This window comes from Perca fluviatilis, chromosome 1 (genome assembly GCF_010015445.1).
Source record: "Perca fluviatilis chromosome 1, GENO_Pfluv_1.0, whole genome shotgun sequence".
Classification (NCBI taxonomy): Eukaryota; Metazoa; Chordata; class Actinopteri; order Perciformes; family Percidae; genus Perca; species Perca fluviatilis.
The window spans coordinates 13,494,903-13,519,682 of record NC_053112.1 but is presented as its reverse complement, the minus strand read 5'-3'; the positions used below and the strand labels follow the sequence as shown (position 1 = coordinate 13,519,682).

The 24,780-nt window shown below is 40.7% G+C and overlaps 1 protein-coding gene across 5 annotated transcripts; it reads right to left on the bottom strand.

Moving 5' to 3' along the window:
* Positions 1 to 171: 171 nt before the first annotated feature.
* On the bottom strand, positions 172 to 23,042 carry LOC120558207 (bromodomain-containing protein 4-like). Of its 5 annotated transcripts, none has more exons than XM_039799191.1 (22): positions 22,937 to 23,042; positions 20,476 to 20,631; positions 18,460 to 18,700; positions 18,269 to 18,361; positions 16,967 to 17,104; positions 16,693 to 16,825; positions 14,276 to 14,607; positions 13,814 to 14,185; positions 12,936 to 13,064; positions 11,433 to 11,654; positions 11,001 to 11,260; positions 10,823 to 10,923; positions 10,115 to 10,372; positions 9,296 to 9,394; positions 8,793 to 9,170; positions 7,770 to 8,387; positions 6,708 to 6,808; positions 6,495 to 6,615; positions 2,582 to 2,715; positions 2,259 to 2,449; positions 1,659 to 1,905; positions 172 to 1,552 (listed from the first exon to the last, which is right to left on the bottom strand). In XM_039799191.1, exons 3-22 carry the CDS (start codon positions 18,586 to 18,588, stop codon positions 1,484 to 1,486), a joined length of 4,125 nt encoding a protein of 1,374 aa, XP_039655125.1. In that variant the 5' UTR covers positions 18,589 to 18,700; positions 20,476 to 20,631; positions 22,937 to 23,042; the 3' UTR covers positions 172 to 1,483. The 5 variants fall into 5 exon arrangements, with proteins under 5 accessions (XP_039655125.1, XP_039655133.1, XP_039655101.1 ...); XM_039799199.1 differs by having other exon boundaries at positions 20,476 to 20,580; positions 22,937 to 23,030; XM_039799167.1 differs by lacking the exon at positions 20,476 to 20,631 and having other exon boundaries at positions 22,937 to 23,006.
* Between the last annotated feature and the right edge of the window lie 1,738 nt (positions 23,043 to 24,780).

The window sequence follows — 24,780 nt, the reverse complement described above, 5'->3', positions numbered from 1 at the left end:
AAACATGTACATGATAAAAGGGAAAGAAATGAAATGAAAGAGTTAAGTGCAGCTACAGAATGATGGGGCCTAAGTAGTGACATACAATGATTTAGGAACCGCTTTTTCAAACTATTACAGAGCATACTGCTGCATAACTTGAGATTTAAAAAGGGATAAATGAAAATTAAATAGCAATAAAATCATAGCCTTTAATATAAAGTGAAAAGAAGATGCATTTTACATGTAAAAAATGTGAATGAACTTTCAGCACTCAATAGATTGGTTTTGGCATAGAGTCGAGAAAACAAAACAGAAAAGGTATGAGAGAGAATAAGACTGACGAAACAATCCTCTCAACAGAATCATAAAAAAAGTTTTTTTTTTTCTTCTTTACAGTAAATTCTACAAAATCAAAACCAGAGCTCTAGGATGAACACAGAGACGAGCTTTGCTCCCCGAAATCCAAATTCCTCTCATGTTCTTTTTCGTTGACTTTTCGTCGTATATAATATATATCCATGTATCTATTTATATATATAATATGTATAATTTGTAGGGTATGATTGTTAGTTTACAGGCCAGAGCGCTAAGGCAAAGGACACACTCTGAAACTTTTAAAATGCCATCGTTTCCTCCTCATCGCCCCCCCGGATGTTCAACAGAGCGAGCATCGCTGAAGCCTCCACCTCTCCAATTAGTGAGTGAAGAGAGAGCATTAGAAGGAAGTGAAGGGAGGAAAGAGGTCTTAGAAAAGTGTGTGAATGTGGCCGGGGTGTTGCGTTCCCACTGCGTCCTGAGAAAACAACCGACTCTCAGATGACCGCTGAACCTGACAAACTAGACTACACCAGCCCACCCCTCCCAGTTAAAACCTAACTTAAAATAAAAAAAGAGACGATATAAGGAGAGGAAAAAAAAAACTAAAAAGTGATCTGCCCGTTTGAAATTTGTTCGCCCGTTCCTTTAAAACCCTCTTCTCCTCGCTCAGACATTAGAGAATAAGGTTTTTGTTAATTTCACGTAATTTCTTAAATTAAATCCTCCTCTTCACTGTGATTATTATTATTTTTTTTTATAAATGTAAAAGTTCTGTCCGCTCCTTTCCTTCTTCTGCCTTGCTTGTTTCCCTCGAGGGAGCCGACTATTTCATTCCCTGTCGCCGGGGAGACCCAGAACCAACAACCATAAACACCAAGCCAGACACCAAAACGTATCTGAGGTTGGAGGAAAAGAGGGTTGCTTATTTAAATTTGACTTCCCCCCTCTCATTCACATGACACAAGCCAGCTGTTTCAACTACTGAGAGAAAGGGACAGTTACTATCAAGTCTGTGTGTGTGTGTGTGTGTGTGTGTGTGTCTGTGTGAGCAGCGACCATGTGTATCAGAGCATTGTAGTTTATATATGCATGTTTGTAAATTTGCTTGTGTGTGTGTGTGTGTGTGTGTGTGTGTGTATATATATAGCTTCTTCTCCTGCTCCTATCATCTGCTTTTTCTATCTCAAAACAAATTCTCTTCAAAAATGGCCATCAGGTCGCTCTGGAAGTTGATGTCAATGGTGTCGGCCATCTGCAGAAGAGCAGAGAGAACGAGCATTAAAGACCGTTCTTGAAAATCAATCCTTTTAAAACAAACTTTTTTAAACAATACTTTTTAAAAACAGTTTTGTGCGTACCGCCTCTCTCCTGCGCCTCTCCTGCTCGCGGCGGCGTGCCATCTCCCTCTGGTCGAGAGTGTTCTGTGCAGCGGAGGAGGGCGGGGGCGGAGCCTGTGGCTGAGTGGGCGGGGCCTGTGGGGAGTGAGTGGGTGGGGTGGAAGCCGGAGGTGTGGGAGCAAGCGGGGACTGCTGCTCCTGGCGCCGGCGGGCATCTTCTTGCACTCGACGAGCCTGCTCCACGGGGGTGTCGTCGTCGTCACGGTTACTACATTAAAAAAAAAATAAAAGTAAGATGGCTGGCTGCAGCTGGTAAATAGCACGACGATAATGACACATTATTAAACCCAACCAATGCTGGACTCTGCTTGCTTTTATTATTTTCTAGTAACATTCAAGTCTCGGAGTTGATTATCATTCTGTACTGAAATGAATGGAAAGCAATGGCTGCTTGGAAGGTAGGAAAAACATTTAAAAATCTATGGTATTCTTTTAAGAAAATGGATGAAGATCTAGAATAATAACTCTGGTATGCTTCTTAAATCTTTGATCATTTCTCATCAAGTCGCTGGAAGATAGTAACTGATGCTGCGGACTTCTGCTTCCCAGATTACAACCTACCGGAGCTTTTCTTGCTCTCTCCTGGCCTGTTCGGCCTGTGCTTTCAGCTGTCTCTCTCTCTCCTCCTTCTCTCTGGCGGCCCGTCGAAACTGCTCGAAGCTGTCGCTGGAGGAGCGCACTGAGGAGGCCGGCGTGGACTGGGACCTCTGAGCCAGGCTGGCCCAGGAACCCATGTTCTTTAACTTCACATCCTGGGAGAAGTCGAGGACAAAGTGGGTAGAGAATGACAGGATGAATGGAAGGAGAGGAAAAACAGACAAACCAGAAAGTGCAGCGGTATTGTGGCTAAAGACGTTAGCTTCTTATCTCGCCCTCATACACACCTGTGTCTTCTTGGGAGCAATAGGAGTTTTGGGCTCTTGCTTGATTTTGTGGTCTTGCTGCGAGCAGGGTGGTGCCGGGGAGTCTGGGAGGCGGGGACCGGGGCGAGAACCATCCACTGGCTTCAGGTCTAATCCTGAGGGGGACATACTCAGGCGTTAAATATACATATGTACCTTAAAATCATCAAACAGGGGGTCTTCAGTGGGGCTGCATAATAAATCTTTTTTCTACATCAACTTGTTGAAAGACACTCAGATATTATTTTATTTGGTGCCTTTTGTGTTCTGTTCAGTGAAATACTGTTGGAAATAATTTCCTTACAGTTTTATTTATTCAACAAGCAATTTGTTGTATTTATGCAAAATACTAAAAGGCAGAGTATTTTAAATTTTTTCGCAAGAAATATCGTTATTGTGATATTAAACAACTTTATTGCATATTTTCCTCATATTGTGCAGCCCTAGTCATAAGCAAGAATGCCTCCGTAAAATGGCTGTAGAAATGTTTGGAAGGATGCATACAAAATATTTCTGAATTCTAAGTAACAGAAGGAGTGGCATGCTTATGACCAGTGGCGTAAAATGACTTAATGTGTTTTTACACCGAAGGGGCTCCTTTTCCAGTATTAATGTGTAAGGTAGGGTTGAGTAGTTATTCAAACAAAGAGAAATACTTTACAATTCACTTACTTTATTATTATTTTTTTACCTTTAATGTTAACAGGCAGGCAACGGATTTCACCCTCGGAAAAAAATTTATGAAATTGAACGTTTGGTTGGCAAATATGTAAACATCTTTTTAAAACAAGAAAATGATGTTGATTTAAGAGAATCAGGGCCAATTTCTTTGGCAGTTTATGTTACGTTTGATTTAATCACACCGACACGGAAGGTCATTACTCAACTCAATGCATTATCAAACAACCCGAGAAACACTTGAGGCACTTGTGTGCAGACATAACAGTTTACACTTTTAATACATCACATTTACTTATTCACATACTACAATTCATGCATTCATCAGCTTTCAAATAGGAGTAAAGGCAGTCTCCTCTGGTTTATTCCACCTTTGTCTACAGGCAGTATGGTCTGCTGACCTCTCCTTGTCATCACCCACTTTCTAACAAACTCAGTTGGGTTCCACAACTAGTGGTGGACCCACTGACTTTACGAACATCAAAGAGGACACATTGACAATCTTCAGCTGATTCGCTGAAAATCCCCTTTCACATTTAGCTGTGCTCACAGCCAGTGTATCTATTGTGTGCTTTGATTTCAGAAGACCCTCTATAATTACCATGTTTGGGTTTTCCTTGTAGTCCCTGAAACCTTGTTTGACACTACAGTAGTTCATTGCCAGACTATCACAAAGCTGCCTCAAATCTTGTTCTCCATACAGCAGTGGCACTGGAGAGAGACATTTATTTGATCAAAAAGCTCCAGCTCATGCTCTGGGACCATCCTGGACTGCATGCTGAACCAGAGAACGCAGCGATTAATGCATTATGACGTCTGATAATTCCATGTAGCCTGTGTAGTCTTGCTAATTATTCATTCAGTCTCATATGCCATGTATTTGCCACGGGATGAAAAATAATTCAAGTGGAATAACAATATTTGGTGTTGAAGGAGACGGAGCTGCGCTCCAGCCCAATTTACAAAGGGACACGCCAACTTATTGGGACTTTAGCTTAGTAACAGTAACCTCCAGAGTTAGATAAGTATATACTGATCCAGGAGGTAATCAGTTCCAACTAGACTACTACTTCAAATAAGTGACAAAATAACGGCAAATTTGCCCCCCTTTTTTACACGTTAAATGTAAAAATGCCGGTACCTGAGCGCGTAAGCGCAAGCTTATCTGTCTTCTCTGAAAGTTGACAGAGAGCAGAGGTCTGACACAAACACACACACACACTCTCGCGCACACACGCAGAGGTGCAGACTACGTCGGCTCTGCAGTTTTGTTGAAGTCACGGCAATGCCGATTAAGTGGTTGCAAGTATGGTTACAGTTTTTAAAAACTTCACGCAAACAGTGTTTGCTGCGATATGATATTAATGGCGAGACGAAAGCGGTCGCGGTGCTGTTGACGTTACACTTCCTCAGAGCCAAGCAGCAGGCACAGTGGTTTCTATGCCCTGGTGACTGACTGACAGGCTGAGGTTTGAAGGCAAGGCAACTTTATTTCTACAGTACTTTTCACCTTTCAGCAAAAAGGCAATTCAAAATTCTTTACATGAAACATTAAAGAGCAATTCAAAATGATCATGATGAAAATAAAACAGGCTAAAATATAATAATATAGTATACAAATACAAGAATAAAAGTTACAGTGAGTAAGAAATGAATAATTATTCAATTTAATAGGTTGTAGGATTTTTATTTTTGTTTAATTTCTTTAGAGTGTAACATATTCTAATAAAATAACATAATGTTCTAAGTACATAGGATAAATAGGTTTGGAATTATTTTTACAACTGAAATAATTGTTTTGTAATTACAGAGGGAAAGTACCAAAAAAAGTACCGTTGGGTACTGGAACAGAATTTCAGGTATCGGTACAGATATTGGTTCAGATGCGAAAGGTACCCAATCCTAAGGGTAGTAGTCTAAACAATGCATGTTTAATTTTAAGTTGAATCATTGTAATTGTAGACTAGACTGGAATATTTTTAAAATATTTTGTTTACTGTCATGACAGCAATGGTGCCTTCTTTGTTGAATCTTCAAAAGTGACACAGAATTTAAAACAGCACATTGTAATTTCTGGATCTATTATCAAAGTATTTATTAGTAAGACAGTGGAAATAAGTAGAAATGTGAATATTTGGTTAGCATGTTAATTTACGGTGTGTGCCCCTAAATTTTCTGGTTGCGCTCCTAAAATTTTCAGTTGGGGGCCACTGTGCTCCTAGTGAAAAAAAAGTTAGTCTGGAGCCCTGGCCTACTTTGTACGGACGTTAGCAATAACTAGCATAGTGCTTTTATGGATTTGTGTAAGATTTGACATGAATACATAGCTGCAAGAAGGAAATATGGCTCAAACACGTATGGATTGTTGTGGATACAGCAGATGACGTGCATTGCTATGGATTATACCTTCCAAGGATTATATCGGATTGCATGGAAAGGTAGGATGCCAGCTGTGTATTTAATAATTCGTTTTCGGCGCCTGATGTGAGGCTCCGCCAAGTGAGGAGGTGTGTCAGCATCACCGTTAGCGCTACGTGACACAGATTAAAGTTAGCTAGCTACGGGCTGTCACTGACACTGATAGATCTGAACCATCGCCAATTTATTTGAAAGATATGCCGTGTGTATGTTACGTGGTTTGGTGACAATTAAAAGCGGCAAACTTTGACAGTATGATGTGGCCAGAGTACAGTAACATCACGGCGGCACAGTAACATCTGTCTTGATGCCTGGCTAAACAAAGTCAGAACACCTTAACTCAACTTCAGCGTGTCGGAACAAAGGCAAAGAGCCGTAACAGCTGTTACGGCGTTCTGCTGTGGTTTCTCGTATGGTTTTGGATGTTACGGTTGTCATAGCCCTTTATTTTCTCGTTAAAACAATTAAAATTGACTCACGATATTTATTCACATGATAAAGGAGGTCTCAAATACCCCAAAAGTGACATTAACTCATGTTTGCCCAAACATGATGTTATGGCGTTTTGCCTTTGTAGGGCAGTATGTATCGACTTGTCTAACTCTGGGGGATACGGTGAATAAGCTAAAGTCCCAATAAGTCGCCGTGTTCCTTTAGAGGAACCGATATTCTGCCATTTAAGATTCTGACATATTCTGACACCTTGCTCAGCTTTGAGCACCAAAATTCTAAATAAATGGTACCTTCTTTGGCTTTAGATATGATGGATAATGAAGTAGACATAAACTCTTGTACTCACTATGTTTGTTGTCGTGTTTGTGTGTGTCTTGACGCATGGCAGGGCTGAAGGGAGAGGGGGGCAGAACGGGCGACTGGGAAAGCTTTTCTTCTTTGACCGCCACCAGGTTGGACCTCTGCTCCTACAGACAGACAGTACATTTACATACAAAGAGTCAGCGCTCTCTCTCTCTCTCTCTCTCTCTCTCGCTCTCTCTATAGTTGGCTCACTCACATGTTTCTTGGTCTGGGAGGGTGACTGCTGTCCCATTGGATGGAACTGAGGCATCTGAGGAGAATGCATCATCAGGGGGGAAGGGCTCTCACGCAGGACACCTAGAAAAACAGGATAGGAAACATTGAATGAATGAATGAATTTATTGGAATTTATCTCAATTGCCATCTTAAGGTAATTAATATCATAATTAATGATGACAACCATAATGGTAATGATTTTTATCATCAACAACATGGTTATCCAACTTCACACAATAATACTCAATTTCTATACTTATCTAGTATCATGTCTTTAAACATTGCAGAAAATTCCTCTATTTAATTCAAAATGTAACTAAATGTGCAGTGACATCTACATTATGCTTATGTCTAGTGGTTCCTAAGCCTAAGGGTCAAGTTTGTAAATATAAATAATCTCAATCTTAGAATACAAACAAAGTGTAAAGCTTTTATTTTGAAGTATAATTTACGACTGCAGCGTTTTGTAGTGCTTCCAATATTTAATATCAATATTTAAAGCAGTTTGATATGCATCAGTCCCAAAAGGTCTTCAGCTCCATTCACTGGTCACGAGGTCCTCATCTTACAGGTATTAGCTGTCCTTTGAGAGGAAGCTAGCTTGCTCCACAACATGGCCAGATGCAGGTATGACGCAATACATTCAACTTGGTTTTACTTTCACTGAAGACAAAACATGACATCAGTGTGTTATAAGTATTAAAATACTGGTCTATTTACTTACTGTCCTATTATTACTGGGTTTCTCAACATGTTAGAGGGTAAAAAAATAAATAAAATCAAAATAAGCCCCAATTAATTCTACTACTTGCAATGTTTTTAATGACGCTTTTGTCTTTTTTAAGACCTAATTGCACTTTCTTGTAGCAAAATTGTTTAATTCACTTAGTCTTAAGCCCCAAAACCCCCAATTTATTCCCTGCTTTAGACTCAGGAAACACATTTGTGTGACAGAATTAGAAGTTTTTCTTTTTCCTTTGATCATTTTGGGGGGTCCAGACCCTCAGTTTGGAAACCACTGCCTTAAGTATAGAGATCTTACCTGTTGGGAAAGGCTCTGCTTTGCTGCGTGGTGATGGCTGTTGTTGATGTTGCTGCATCTGTTGTACCTTCTGCTGCAGAGCCACCCCCTTCTGGTGCTGTGACGTTGACGTATGTGTGTGTGGGAAAGGCTGGCGCATGTGCGCGTGACCTGAGCTGTGTCTCTGTGTCAGGGCGGGAATGGCTGTTGTCACAGCCTGCATGTGCATTGACGGCATCAGCTGAGGGGCGGCGTGCGCCGGCGTATGTGTATGCGCGTGTAGCGTCTGTGGTTGCGGCTGCGCGGTGGGTCGAGCCTGGAGCGACTGCAAGAAGCTGTGAACTTGACTGAGGGGTGGGGTTTGAGAACTGATGGGCGTCGGCTCTTCGTCGTCCTCCAGCAGGGCCTGGGGAGGTTGTGCCGAGAGGGTACCCAAGATGCCGTGCGATGTGGGTGAAGGGACACGGGGGCGAGGGACAGGCTGGGGGAGAGCAAGTGGAAGCGAGGGCTGAAGCTTGGGTGAGGAGGATGGAGGCAGGGAGGGGAGCGAGGATGGGGGAGGCTGTGAGGGTTTTGGAGGAAGTGGCGCTGCTCGGTTGCTAGGTCTTGATGGTTGCTGGGGAAGAGCATTGTGGATCGCTGCAAAACACAAGAAGAGAGGGATGGGGGGAAAAAACAAGAAAATATGAGTTTTTTTTCCCTTTTAAGACCGAAAACCTTTGTCTTTAAAAAAGCAATAAAAATAAATAAATTCCGGGTTGAAATGTTTAGACAAATCAAAAAACATTTGCATCTTTTAACTCCTCGGGATGTGAGGATTTGCTACTTTTATCTGTTGAAAATCCTAAATTGTATAAGATAAAACTTGAATGTTGTTTGGTATCGGAGTGCTTTTCACAATTTTTTGACAGACTAAAATTTTAGTCGGTTTAGAGGAGTGAGGAGTCAGCAGTCAATGACATCACATGCAACCTGAAAATGCCTGAATATTGTCACAATTATGGCCATTTCTAAAATGAAGTGCACGAATGCAAGTGTACATACCTGGTGATGGTATGATGGGATGTTGGTTTAGGAAAGGGAGCGTCTCAGTGGGCGTCTGGCTAACGGGTGGGTTTGCGTTGAAGAGGCCAGACACGACGGCGGCGGCACCAGCAGTAGTAATGGTTGCATTGGGCTCGGCGTTTGACTGCGTCAGGTGAGGGTTCATAAATTGAGCCAGAGGATCGAATCCAGAGGCCATCAGCTGTGAGGAGTCCAGAGACTGGACAGGGGGAGGGGGGACAAATGGTGGTTTGGACTGGACCACTTGAGGCTGAGGCTGAAGAGCGACTGGACCCCCTCCGGTACTGAGGGACAGGTTGTGCAGCCTCTTGGTGTCTTTGTTAGTGAGGATCTTCTTCTGCAGCTTGGGAACCAGCCCTGGTGGACAAAAGGTATATGAAATATATATAACAAGGAAATACGAGGGAAGCTGATATGCTGAAGAACTACAGCAAATGTTTCTCAAAAAAAGATCTGCTGACGGCATTGTGTGTGTATGTTACCGTTGTCAGAGTCTTCACTGTCAGAGGAGTCGCTGCTGCCTGATGATGAGGATTCCGTCTTCATCTTTGTCACATTTGTCATTTCCAGAGGCTTCTCTACTGCAACAAAACACACCCAAAACATTCAGAAACTGGCAGACTGCTTCTGTCTGACTTGTCTGAACGCAAGACATTTAGCCAGTGTGAAGAAGAAGAAAAAGTCAGTCTTATTTAAGTAAATTAACAGTTGGGCAAACATACAGTGACTGACTGAATAAACTAAAAATGAATAAGTTAATGCATAGAGCTAATTACTAATGTTTTCAATTATCATAGTGTATTTTGCAATATAGCAAACATATCCTAAATTACATACAATACAATCAAACTGATTTTCAATCAAACTGTGTTCCATTGTTGCTCATGACATTACTCAAAACAAATTGGTAGTTTCAGTTTTTGTTTTACACACTTGTAAAACAAAAACTGAAACTACCAATTTGTTTTTTAATTACAGTACAATTTGTTTAAAATCACTTGATTGGAAAACAGAAATCAGAATGAGTCCACTGAAAGTAAAATGATATTGACTAAATGGCCCTTAATTGTATTTGAGAGCATTCCTGTGTAGTCTTGAAGCTGTAAAACAGGATAAACTAATCCTTAGACTGTCTGTTGTCTTGAAGATGGGTCACTGCCTGACAGTTACACAGCATTTAATTATGAGTGGTAGAACAAGACCTTCATGTTCAAGTGCAATGACTCAGGTGACAATTGTTGGACTCCCACAAGTCTCATGACAATCCTTTAAAAGAAGTTTTGAGCACTCAAACAGCCTACCTGATGGCTTTTTCTTCTTCTTGAGGCAGCTGGAAACGTATTTCTCCAACTCTCTCAGCGTGGAGGGCTTCAGAGTCTCAAAGTCAATCTCGATCTCGTCCGGGTTAGAGTTCTTCAGCGAGGGCTCGCGCGTTTGAATTATGTGCACGACGCGACCCAATTTGTCACCGGGCAACTTGTTGATGTCCAGGCTCAGCTGGCGCTTCTCCTCGTACGACATCGGCTTGCACCTCTCGCCGGACATGCCCCCAAATACATCTGGGGAGGAAAGCATATTAGCAGGCTGATACTGAACACTTTTAAACTAGGGCTGTGCAATTAATCTAAATTCTTTAATCGCTTAATTAAGATTTTGGCTACTAGTGATCACAAAAACAGATTAATAAAAAATTTTAAAAAACTACGTTTTGCAAGTAAACACTTATTTTGTCTCGTGTTCCAAATGGAAAAAGAGTTCAAACGGAAAAAGAATTAAGGGAAATTTCACAGTTCAAGGTTGTTTTTTTTTGCTGTTGATTTCTTTCACTGTTTTCTAAGTTCAATAACTGCAACATTTCCAAAAGACAATGAGTAATCATGTTGGATAATCGTGATTTCAATGTTAACCAAAATAATCGTGATTATGAGTTATTTTATTTATTTTTTTAAATAATCGAGCAGCCCTATTTTAAACACTAAATATGCTCAACATATCTTTCATATACATACCCAATTCATCTTCCGCTTCCAGGGAGGCCGAGGGGACGAGAGGGGTTGGCCCCGGCTGAGGAGGCACAACTGGGCGACTGTTTTTAACTCCTTCTTTCTTCCTGTGATTGACAAATGATTAGATTAGCTCCGGTTAACGCAGCTACAATAACATCACTTATCTCTCTGTATCACCTACCCGGGCTTTTTCCTTTCCTTCTTAACAACGATTGGCTCCTTGCTGCTCTTGTTTTTCTTAGAAGTCTGAAGCACCACAGAAGGAGGGGCCTCCGCAGGTTCCTCTGCTCCCATCTTCTTCTTGTGCTTTTCTTTCTTCTTCTCCTTCTCCCTTTCCTTCTCCCTTTCCTTCTCCTTCTCCTTCTTCTCCCTCTCTTTCTTCTTGGGCTTGATGGCTGGGGGCTGGGAGAGTGCTGCCAGCTGTTCATGGACAGCTTTAAGCTAGACGACACAAACACACACAGTGGTGGTCTTAAGAGACGAAAAAGACAGCATCCTGCACATTTCCTTCTCCGTGTCTCAGCATTCACCCACATTCGGTAAAGCTGCTCTGCGTGGCCCACCCACCTGTTGTGTCTCATAAGCCTCCCTCCCCCTTCATTCATCCTCTAACCTGTTCCTGTAACTCAGCCAATCGGTGTTGCCGTTCGTGTTCCGAGTCTCCTCCAGAGGACTCGGATTCGGAGGAACTGGAGCTGTCGTCCTCCGAGACAGCAGGAGGAGGCGGGGCTTGTCGAGTGGAGGGGGCAGGGTGGAGGGCCGATGACGGGGTGGGAACAGGGGCGGGCTCCTCTGGCTCATCAGGCATTTTGGCAAAACGCATCTCAAACACGTCCTGTTAGGATGGAGGACGGCAGGAGAAACTGAACTACTTGAACCACAAACCAATAGGTACAATAGGTAGATATGTTTAACACGGGAATAATAAACAAGAGTATTTGAAAGCTGGATCTAACATGGAACTAGGTAACAATACTAACCATTTACACAATGTGGACACCTACATATTACATTCCTAGGCAATCAGTTTCAAGGCCTTTATTATTTTAGAATACTTTTGGTGCCGATAGGATTCATTTTCCTGAATAAGATTGTGCTTAATCATGTAAACACAAACGACTTACTAACACATATACAATGGGGCTGTAAAGGTTTATGTATTTGTCCCGAACTGTCACAGTACAGAGAAGGGTCATGATTTTCGAATCTTTGAATAGTCATTAAATTATTAAAAAATAAATTAAATTAAATCGAAGAATGGTTGAGTACACAGTGAATATCGAATAGTATTTTTGATTTAAATGCTCATCCCTAGTACAGGGGTGACAGTCTGGTGCACGGAACTGCTCACGGAATACATGGTATGTAGAATGATGCGTGTAATGCAGAACCAAAGGCCGCATTACACGCATTAGCCGGAATAATGTCATCTGTCAACTTAAAGCAACATGTGCGGACAACAAGCTGATTGGCGTGCTTGCCAGTCACCCTATGGTGTGAGTAAATAAAACGGTGCCCGAAGGTTCCCCTTCAGCTACAACAACAAAGGAGAGAGAGTTGTGTATAAGACGAGGACAGTGTCAGCATGACAGTATGTGAATGGAAACACACTGAACATGCTAATGCACATTCAATAGTGTCACCGTGTGCCATTTACTGGGATGAGGAAAAAATAAAAAATAAATACACGAACCGTAATTTCTATTTTTTATTTCATAACATAAGAGATGCTTTTCATTTGTATAGCCTATTGTGACCCATTGCCTGTTTGTTAAGTGTTAAGTGGAAAAATGCTACCTCCGTCCCCAGCAAGATGATTGTGTCTGTCTTTCACACTTAATAATAATAATTAAAAAGAAACCTATCCTTAAAAAATAAAATAAAAATTCTGCTGTGCCAAACTCGTACTAAACGGTGACCGGGGTATGAACTGAACCGTGACTTCGGTGCACCGTTACACCCCTAATATACAATGAACATACAGTGGGAGGAACAGGGTCGAGGGGCCCATGGGTAATTTTTGCCCTGGGCCCCCTAGTAGGTTAATCTGGCCCTGGTCATATAGTGTATATGATATTTATTATGGACTGCTTGACATGTATGACCTGTGGATTACCTGTAAATTGCGCGCCATGCCAACCACATCATGGTCTGGGGGATTGTACTTGTAACAGTTGGAGAACATCAACCGGACGTCTGCTGCAAATTCTTGAGCGTCTCTGTACTGCCTGTTGTCCAGCTTTTTCTGAAGGAGAGAAACAAATGGACCGCCATGATCACAACCTCTCCAAAAAAAAAAAAAAAAAAGAAAGCTGTGTGTTGCTGAAGGAATGGTGGGTATTTCCACCTGAATATTTCCTTTTTACCAACCAAACTGTATCTATAAAATATATATATATTGAAAGATGACCGTAAGAAGAAGTACCGAATAAGGTAATCCAAATAAAAAAACAAAGGTTTAATCAGACAATAAATATTCTTTACCTTCTTTTTTCATTCTCCTCCTCATCATTTTCTACTGCATTTTAGGTTAAGTTCTTGTATGGGCAGTTAATTTGTCAAATACAAAAAGGTTTGGCAGGTTGGGGTTAGGGTTTTTGCTGCCACACATGGTCCAGGGTTTTTCCTACCATTAGGAGGCTTAGGTGCAGCACCCAAGCCGTTTTGGGCACCACCTAAGACGAATAAATGTAAAATCAATGTGAGCATCAAAACTAACTGACTAAAATTACTTTTCTCAGATCTCATTATTGTGGTCCCCAATGGACAAGTTTCATATTTAAGCTCTTATAATTGTTATTTGTTATCTGCTCTAGCTTTTATAATGTTTAGACACATATATTGTAATATTAATGGGTCTAAATGATGTGGAATTGCATTTAGTTATTGAAAATATCGTCAGGGAGGACCCCTAAACATCCCGCCAAATATGTGCACCTAGGTTGTCCACAAACCAGGGAAAAAAATGTTGGTCACTAATCCTTATAAAATCACCTTGATGTTGCTGAGATCCATTGGGTGCTTGATGATGTCGTGGTAGTCGTGGAGGCCTAGAGCTTTTGCATCAACGGGCTTGTAGAAGGGCCAGGCGTATGCTACATGTTTCTTAGACAGCATCTCTCTGACGAGACGTGAGCAGAAACGCAACTGCTCCTGACGCTTCGGCGTAACCGTCCCTGCCGCTTCCAAACTGCCACCCAGGTGATGCTGAGAGTCCGGCTGCGACGTGTCTTTTTTGGGCGTCTTGGATGGGCGAATGCTCTCTCGCCGCGGCCGAATCTCAGCAGAGACGGGAGATGATTCGCTGAGCTGGTCATTGGCAGTGGGTGTGGTGGTGTCTGCTTTCCTCTTCTGGCTCTTCCTTTGCTGTTGGAACATCAGGGATCAGAGGTTAGAAAAATGACAACATCAGCTTGTTATGAATTCATTTATTAATAATGCTGACGTTCTCCATACCTTGATGAGGGCGGGGGAGCTCTGCAGCATCGGGGCTGGATGGAGGCCTGGGTGCGTTGGGGCCGGAGGGGGAACAGAGGTCATGCCCTGGGCCAGGACGTCAGCCGTTGAGAGGGGAAACGGAGGTCCCAGATGGGGTGCGTGGGAAGTGGGAGTAGGAGGCACGCGTGGAGGCAGAGTCAGAGGCTGGGCCAGGGACAGGACGGGAGGGCCTTGAGGGGTGGGTGGGGCACGGGTCTGCGGGGTGGTTGAAGGGGATGAGAAGCTCTGTGTGTGTGGGGTGGTGGAGGGGGAGGAGGAGTCTTGGCCTGAATCGGACTTGGAGATCAGACCTGGAAGGAAGGAAAGAAGGAAGAATATAAAACACAAGAAAAGCACAAAGGATAAAACGCTAACAATTTTTATAAAATCCATTTTAACAAAAAAGAAATTATAACATTACGCAAATCTTATTTATTTTGTCTGTGCTAGGGCTGCAGCTATCGGTTGTTTTAGTAATCGAGTATTCTACCGATCATTCCATCGATTAATCAAGTAATCGGATAAGAAATACTTTTGTTTTATTGAAGAACAATAATATACAATAGTTTGGTTTAATTTTCGGAAAAAGCAACATTTGTATTGCCTACAATATCATCTATCAAAGAAATAAAACATACTGAGTGCATTTAAGTGCCATATTACATTGTTTTTTAAGAAAACTTTCTGAAATGCAATAACAACCTCAAACTAAGGGATACATTAAACATACATAAACATGACCTTAAGTTGTGCAACTTAACTTTCAGAACTACAAGTTTCAACCTGAGACTGATCTGTATATAGGCTTATAAGTATATATAAGTTAAACTCAACCTATTTTCATTTATATATTTGATTACAATGCTACACAGCTCTGTTACACTTATGCTAGTAGATCGTTGATCAGCTGTTCCTCCGTGAAGAGAGAGAGTGAGAGAAAATGGTGCGCAACAATCAGCTGTTTTTACGAAGGAATAGTCAACAAGTCGGCAGCTCTTCAGATCAAATTGTGGTCACCACTACGTATTTTCTTGTTTTTGTTTTTGGTAGTTGTTGGGCACTCTGTTATTTACTTACTTATTTTGTCGGGTCCGCTTCGTGTTAGACAGAAAACATGTGTCTAACACATGTTTTCTGTTGAGATGCTGAAGCACTGACGTCGTGCTATTATCGTGGTAAGCTAGTTCCATTTAGCAGTAGACGCACTGTACAGAGTTTTCGTTTTAATTACGTCTGAACTGATTCCAAACTTTTCACACATTCTGTCGTTTTCTCCAGCCTGTCTCTTCTCCTGCCCCTCACTATTTACGTTCTCTTTCTTAATTCTGTAAACTGCGACAGTAATAATCATCCGTGCGGAAACACTGTGAGCGATACGTTTGTAACATTGTTTACACGAAGCTTTGAGGCAAATCATTCTGCATCGAGGATTTTTAGTAATCAAATTATTCAAGTTACTCGAGGAATCGTTTCAGCCCTAGTCTGTGCGTAATGTAGTTTTTCTGTATGCCTCTACGACACGTAATGTTAGATCGCCAATCACAAGCATTACTATATCTTGGTAAAAGCATGGTGCATGCTTGTTTACTCACTGACGCTGATGAGATTTACTCCTTAGGTATTGAAATTTTGTATTAAATGACGAGGCATTTTGCGGTACTCGATACTAAGGAGGCAATTCGGTCGGGGCCAAAAAAAGTATTGAAGTTTGGTACCCAGCCTCACCAACAACTACTTTAAACCTGTTGGAAGGATTGTGAAATGACCAACAACGATGCAACAGGTCTGTAGCAATGGAGATTTGATTTAATAATACATGTTTCATGTTAGGTGTAGCTGATGAAGAGGGCAAACCAGTACAGACAACACAAGAACTGTACATACAAGCTTGGCTGGTTAGATTAGTACCATTTACTTGTCACAAACACAACCCGTCATAATGTACATATCAACACCTTTTCTATTAAAGGGAAGCTCGTGAGGCAACAAAAACTTCAAATTGTTAAACTTTTACCGACAGTCCATATCACATCCCAGGGTTCAACGTTAAGGTCTATTTTAACTGGCCCCTATACAAATTTGAAAAAAAACCCGTCAAAAGCGTTGAGGAAAAAAATTTTAAAAAATGTATGTAAAATGTTGAATAAATATCGTAATAAAACGTCAAAAGTGTCACTAACACCAACTCAATTATTGATTGGCCAAAAGGCACATACAAATCAAATCATTCAACAAGTATTCTCAGACGGGGGCAAGAGAATAATGACGTCATTTACGATGAAATGATGCCCGAACTGACAAGCGCGTTGTTATATCTACTTGCCCGACATGCCGTTTTATTTGCCTCGGGACATCGAGCAACCCTTATAGTTGAACCCTGCATCCTAAACTCATACCAGGCTCCCGTCTGCCCCCTCGGCGTCCCTTGGTGACAACAGCAATCTCCTTCTCCTCCTGGGGCATCTGTGTGATCTTCTGGAAAAAGACCTTTTCCAAGGCCTCCGCCATTAGGACAATATCATCCCCAGGCTAAACACACAAACACAACACATGCACACATTTAGAATTCATAAGCTCTTTATGTGCAGATGCTTTCCCAGAATTTGTCACCTGAACTTTTAAGTTCAGGAAACTCACATGTGACTAGAACTTATGTGGACAGTGGCTGACCTTGTTGTAGATATAGCAGTTTGTGAACATTGTGTTGAAGTCTTGGATACACTCATGGGCATTCCAGTAGTAGTGGTTCTCCAAACGTTTTTTTATCGTGCCCATGTCCATAGGTATCTTGATGATCTTGTAGTAGTCCTTAAGTGAGACGGAGAGCAGGTAGAAAGTATTTGATTAGTATCTTGTCAGGAACGAGAGTAAATGAAGAATGTAAATGCGTATGCAGTTTTTAAACTCATTCTCTGTCATCTGTTCAAAATACAAGATTCATGTCAACTGTGTAATTTGTCACTTGTAGCACACATCAGAGGTGCAGTAGCCTGGCACTCTGGTGATATTCTATATTTTTCTTGTTATCAAGAAATCGCATAAAAACACCAAAACCAACAATGAAAGTACTGTCTGGTTAGCCAAGACCTGACACAGTTCATTATGGTGCTATAGACCTTCATTGTTGTAAAAAAAGAAAAGAAAAACAAAAAAACTACGGGCCACACCATTACACTGGCTGACATGTTTGTTTATTGTAATCAACATGGGTTTATTTTAAGTTAAGTCCACATACGTTGTCCTGCCGACAATACTTACTACTGCAGCAAATCTATGGATGAAATACATTAGTTACGGTTTGAGTAGCGTTTGCTAAAACCTACAGTGCGCAGTTGTTGTATGAATGTATCTAGCCTTTTCAAAAAGTATCGTATTTGTAAATGGGCTTGGGGTTGAGAGAAACACATGCTGGAGAAACTGGAAAGTATTGAGAGACAACGCATATTTGCTTTGGTCTTTTCATGGGATTTGTTGACAACGAAAATATAAAAAATTAAAATATCCTTTAATAGGATCACACAACATATAAAGCATAATATAGATCTGTCTATAGTGCTGGTTTGGACGTTATTTTACTTTCACATTCTTCCTCTGAAAAGCCAAACTCTGCAGCAATGACAATGGACCGCAGGAAGAATTAGCGGTTGTGCTGGTAACAGCAAAAGGAGATTCAAATGAATAAACAATAGAGACTAACTGCAGAGAGTGCAGGTTTTACAGTTCCAGGTATTTTTCAACTAGTTTTTTTCAACTGTGACAACTACAAGACCACAGAAGAAGTACTACTTTCTTTCCAGTGAAGAAGTCAAGTCAGCTGTCACAGTGCACTAACTAAGGAAGTCTGAATAAAATGCAGCTTTTTCTGCTGAATGAATAAAAAAAAAAAGAAAAAAAAAAAAGATATTGCAGCTATTTTGATGCTGTGTTTTGTGTTTTGGATTTTGATTACAGGCACACAAACACATGACTCACAGGTAAACCGAGTTTGATGGCATCAACAGGAGCTTGGAAGGGCCATGCAAAGTGGTGTTTCCACAATGTCTTCAACACATCTTTCAGCAGGTACTGAAATAGAGCAAAATCATACAAAATAAAAAAACACATCAAATTTAGGTCCAAACACCAGCCAAAGTTTACATTTACAAACACACAAACCTCCGTACCTGTAGCTGGTTGGTCTGTCGTTTGGGTCTGGAGGGGTTCCATGCTTCAGGGGGTGGAGGGTTGAAGGCGAGAGGCGGCGGGGCAGAGGGAGGGTTCTGGCTGCTGCCAGCCTCCAGTCCGTCTCCCATCGCAGAGGTGGGTTGCAGTGACTGAGCCGACGGTTTGAGCAGATAGGACCTGGCAGGGGCAGGTGGGACCGGGGGGACCCCCCTCAGGCCATTACACTCCTCGCTCGACTCTCTGGAAGCATCAAAAGCATCATCACCACTGGCACTACTACTGTTACTATTACAGTGCTCGTTAGTGAAGCCAACTCTGATTTAAATTTCTCAAGATATAAACCACAGTCAGCCTCGTTATTACAACTCAAACCTGAAACCAACCCACTACCACATGGACATGGATCCTTCATCCTCTCTATCTCCGTGTCAGTGTCAATGTAGGGCTGGGCAACATATCGATATTATAACGATATATGAGGCTAGATATCGTCTTAAATTTTGGATATCGTAATATTGTGATCTGACACAAGTGTTGTCTTTTCCTGGTTTTAAAAACCAGTAAAATGATGTAAAATTTCTGAACTTACCAGACTTACTAGCGGTTTCATTATTTGCCTTTACCCACTTTGTCATTGTATTCACATTATTGGTGATTATTTACCAAAACCCTCAAACTCTCATTATTTTGTGAAAGCACCAATAGTCAACATTACAATACCACCATTGATGTATTTGGTCAAAAATATCCTGATATTTGATTTTTTTTTTCCATATCACCCAGCTCTACAATGGCATTGGCATGTGAGAGGGAGATAACTTGGCAGGGTAGATTTTTACCCCTCAAGAAAAAACACACACTGTCTCATCTTTCTGTTAGGATGCACTATTCTTTTCACAACTTTAGGCTAAATAGGGAAACATACATTGATGTTGGCAGAAGATAATATTTCAGATTCTTAATGGTCAGTGTTTATTTTGATGTAGGCTGATAGCTTTAAAACAATAACATATCAATAACATCTACCATCCCAATTCTATTCCAAATCAATCAAATTACTTGAGCTCTCAGTTACAGTTGTCAGAAAAACATTTGAAATGTATCTTCATAAGTAAGAAGCAGTTTTTATTCTATTCAGTACAATGCTAGTAGTATCAGCTGTTGTCCATCTGGCATTGGCAATTCATTCCATGTTTGGAATTTCACTCTCTTTGATCAACATATTAGAACCATTTTAAACACTGGACCGGAGACAAGGCAGAGTCTACGATGCAGGTACTACTGCAGTGAAAATCTGTATATGTTAAAATGAAGTTGTGAGGAGGCACTTTACTCAAGTACACTTTAACATGCAATTACAGAGCTAGATAAAACCTTCAATTTATTTACAAAAAGCCAGTTACATGCAGCAGTAAGGCCGATCTATTGAATAGCACTAGATTTGAATATTACAATTGACAGTTTTTGTTATGCAATTCTGTATTGTAGAGAATTAATTTACCTTGGTCTTATGTGGTGCATGCTAGGGCTGCAGAATATATTGTTTTTTTATAGTCATTGTGATATCAACTGGCGCAATAAACGACATATCGAGAAAGACAGATTTGTTTGTGTTAGTTGAAAGAAATTATTAGTAGAAAACTTCACTTTAAAATGTAATTGTCAATTCTTTTTTTAGTGGTACCTTTTATGTTGTAGCAGAATACTGAAAGCAGCAGAAATACAGAACTGAGAACAGTAGTAGTTTATCGCAAGTAATATCATTATCGCGTTATTCAACGTTAACACATATTTTCATCATATCGTGCAGCCCTAGTGTAAGCAGATGCAAAAAGTAATAATGATACTGACAATAATAATGACAGCATTTTACTTTAGAAACTGAGGCTGAAAAGTGTGCAATGACTACATTTTGCCAATGGTGAGCATTTCTATCAAGGCCTCTGTAGGCCAAATGGTTCATTTTGACACATTTAAATATTAAAAAAGGACAAAATTGTTTTCCAGAGACTCACATGTTTGTAGCTATGCAGCTGTGATCTATTGCAATTGTGTGATCATATCTCAGTGGATGAGGTGGCGATTTCCTGAGGTAACACCGGAGGTTTGTCAGTGACACGCTGTGGGGGCAAGGAAACCACAACACACAGACAGAGGGCCGAGTGTTACACCTGAGAGAAAGAGATGTAAAGAAACGAGGCACGCCTGATTAACAATTGTTTGGGTTGATTTCAAACGAACATCAAAATACACTACCCAGATTAATGTTTGGTTATGCTGTGTCGTAAGCAGCCATGATCAGAGCCCTATAACACAGGCAAAGACCAAATGCTTTTTTGATACAACAGCACAAAGAAAGATGCATTCCTGTCAGATGTCCGAAATTTGACAATGCTTTGATATTACCTGTACCTCTTTTTCTAATTACTTCCTTTGAGTCTGCACCTTTTTTTTTAGTTAATTCCTCCTGTGCAATGTTTACAAAAGGGATCCACCAACAGCCAATTACAAAATGTTTTTTATTCACATTCTTCCTGGAAATGACCCCTCTCTTACTGGAACTGTCGATAACACTTCCACAATTCTTAGCCCATGACAGCCTTTTGACCCACCTTTAAAACTTTAATGAAACGGTTTTTAAGCTGTCATAACCCTTCAACTTACTTCTTGTCTAATGTATCTACACCCCTGTAGCACAATTATACATCTGCTCTGCAAGCGAGAGACCTTTAACAATGTGTCTTTTGATTCTGCTGGCAATCTATAGGCTTTGAGGACTTGTTACACCACAGGGGACTACATGTGCACATCGTAGACCATGTACAGTACCAGTCAAAAGTTTGGACGCACTTTCTTATTCAAGTGAAAAGGTAAATGTGTTAAAACGTTTGCCTGGTACTGTATATAGAATGTATCTGTATGTTGTCTTCTTTATTCCCCAGGAATTAGCCCAAAAAAACAATGAGCTTTCTAAGAACAGTATTCTCAGTATTCCAGTCCTTTATAATTTTTTTGTGCTATAGTTTATCTTGTGTGGTTTTACATTTCAGTCACTTTAAGACAAGCTAGCTGACAAGGATGTAGGTTTCCATGATTTTATGGATGACTACAGTGAACCCTGACCTTGGACCTCTACAGTAACGCCTTTTGACAGTGTATGTGACGGTACTCAAAGGTCCTTTTTTTGGAATCTCACTGAAAGATAATCTGTCAATGTGCAAACAAGTATTCTGTCCTGAGCTAACATTTTCCTCTCTTAATGACTGTTAAATTTCTTCCACCAAAGACCTAAATCTTAAAGACTAGTGTGTATGTAGAATGTGTATCTTACCCAATTTTCCCCTAGGGATCGATAAAGTATTTATGATTATTCTTAAATGGAAGCAAAAAAAACAGATTGGGAACAGATTTCTTAATACACTATGTTCAATATTGTGATTTGTGCTCTTTTAAAAGCGAAGGTGCCATTCACCAAACCATTGATACAGTATCAATTCTAACTGGCCAGTAGACTGTGGCTGAGCTCTAAAAAAAAAAATATCAACCATATCCTGAGAATTACCCAATCTTGACACGAAGCAATTGCGTTCACATGATGTAGCAATGTCGCAGCTAATTTGAATGCAACGCCTGACATTGGATAGTGAGGCGAATAACGTACTTTAACTCGTACATTAGCTAATTATCCTACAGCTATCAGCCATTTTGCTACTATTTCGTATCACGTAGCTAACGTTATATGTTCTTCAAACTACCGGGTTTCCCGAGGAAAGCAAAGAAGCTAACGAAACTAAGTGTCATGAATAACGTTACTTATCACAACAGTGAACACAAAGACATAGCTAGCTAGCTAATTTATTCAAAAACAACTTTGCACCCTTGCCTTGCTAACCTTCCCTGTCAGTACAACGCCATGTCCCATGTCCACTGTGAGCAACTGACAGCTCCCCACGTAAACGGCCTTTCAGAATACAACTTGGACGGGATTGATATTCTCGAAGTTACGTACGTCGCACTTCACATGAGCTTCTGCGCCATCGTGCGTAAACTACGCTGCCGAGAGGACGTAACTTATGTCACGAATACGGCCTACGGGGCTACAAACAAACAGCCTAGCAGCTAACTGGTTAGCATGATACCGACCTGCAGATAACGTGCACACTGACAGCACGGAGTGTCCAATGACACGAAAACGACCTTAACACAAGTATTGAGAGAAGAAAGATTCAACACATAACATGCAAAATAACACAAAATCACGCTAACTTAAAATACAAAAAGCATCTATCTCGTGTGCCCGAACCGGTGCAAGGCCTGCGAAGACAGCTCATGCTCCGCTTGCCGAAGCGCACACTGACAGCGCGCGAAATACGCCCCCGATGTCTATTGTAAACATTTTACCGGATCCCCGGGGCTGTATGCTTTCGTTTGATATACCAATGTCCTCTACGGAAAGGCATAAAATGTCATTTTTACCTTCTTCTGTCGGTTGTCAGCGCTCGCAGACCTTCCTCGCCCCAAATCCAGAACAAACAGTCCCGTTTGACGTCGATGACGTCAGACGCACGGGGGCAGGGTAAGGTTTGTCAGCCGAAATGTCACCCACACAACTCCGCCTCATCCTCCCCCGGGTACATCATGCAATATCTCGTAATGATTTCAAACAGGTCAGTGCTTATCACACAAATTATGTATTTGATCCATTAAGATACCAGAAGTAAATAGGCAAGTAAAATCCACTCATTAAAAATGCATACATTGAAGGAATTGACAGATTAAATTTCACTAAAATTGCATTTTTACCATTTCAAGCGTCAAATAGATCGATTGATAATGTGATTGGGTGCATGTGGTGCGTAGCCATATTTTTTATATTTCTTTTAATGAAATGATGTACAATACTCAGAACATCACCATCTTTATAGGATATTAGTTCAAGATTGTATAAAGTACTGCTCACATTCTTTATGGAAAACAGGAACATATTTTTCTTTGGTTAATTAATGTATAAACCCAAACAATACATATTCATAAAGCCAAAAGTTTAATTATCAGTAATAAACTACATGCCATAATTTTAATGTAGTATGGTATTCTTAGGCAACAGTCCAACCTGCAATGAAATATTATATTACTGAGAAATTAATATCAGTAGGTTCAGTTGTGACATAAGAGTCATTTCTAAAAATGAAACCACATCATTGATGAAAATGAAAATGAAAATCTTCAACATGTTTGTCTTAATTTGTGGGCCAGAGGGATTTTGTACCTCATGAATAGAATGTTCGTGAAATTTTATACATTTAATTAACAGCTATATCAATGTAAAGTAATAAAGGCCCCCTAACCTTCACCTTTTGATGTAAATGCATTCCATCACGGCCAACTGCAAGCTAAACTACTCAAGTTGTGCCCTTTTTAGACCAGTGTTTCTCAAATGGGGGTACGTGTCCCCCTAGGGGTACTTTGGAGGACTGCAGGGGGTACGTGTCCCCCTAGGGGTACTTTGGAGGACTGCAGGGGGTACGTGTCCCCCTAGGGGTACTTTGGAGGACTGCAGGGGTTGCTGTCGCTGTTGTTTTACATTACCTGTAATTTTATCCAAAGCCACTTCCAATTAAGTGCTTTCAACGCTGAAGGTGCAAACTCCAGACAAGTAGTAAGAGCAACTACATTAGCTTTAAATAAGCAAAACTACAAAGAGCCATATGAAAGTGCAGCTTTAAGAAATGTTTTTTTTTTTTCATGTTTTTGAAGTTTGTCACGTTTTTAAAGTTTTTGTCACATTGTCACTATTTTCAACCTGTTCTTGACTTCCTTCCTTTTTTCTCCAAGTTTGTCGAAGTTTTTTATCGCCTTTTTCAAAAAACAATTCCGCCTTTGTCAAGGTTTTTGTCACTTTTTTCCCCAAGTTTGTCTTCCTTCTTTCTACTATCACTGTTTAAGTTTTTGATACTATCATCCACCTATTTTTGCCTTCCTTCCTTCTACCAACTTTTTACGGACGTTTTTGTTGCCTTTTTTCATCAGCATTTAAATGTTTTTCAGTTAGATGACTGTTTGGTAAATCTAGCGCTGGTCAGGGGGTACATGGCTTAAAAACACAATTCAAATGGGGTACATTACTGAAAAAAAAAAAAAAGAACCACTGCTTTAGACCATAAGTTTTAAACTAGAGATGTTCCGATACCAGTATTGGCTCCGATACTGCCTAAAACGCTGGTAGCGTTAAGTACTGGAGTTTATGCACCGATCCGATCCCACGTAATAAAAGAAAATCTACATTAAAGTTGTTTATTTAGGTTCTTTTTCCGTTATGA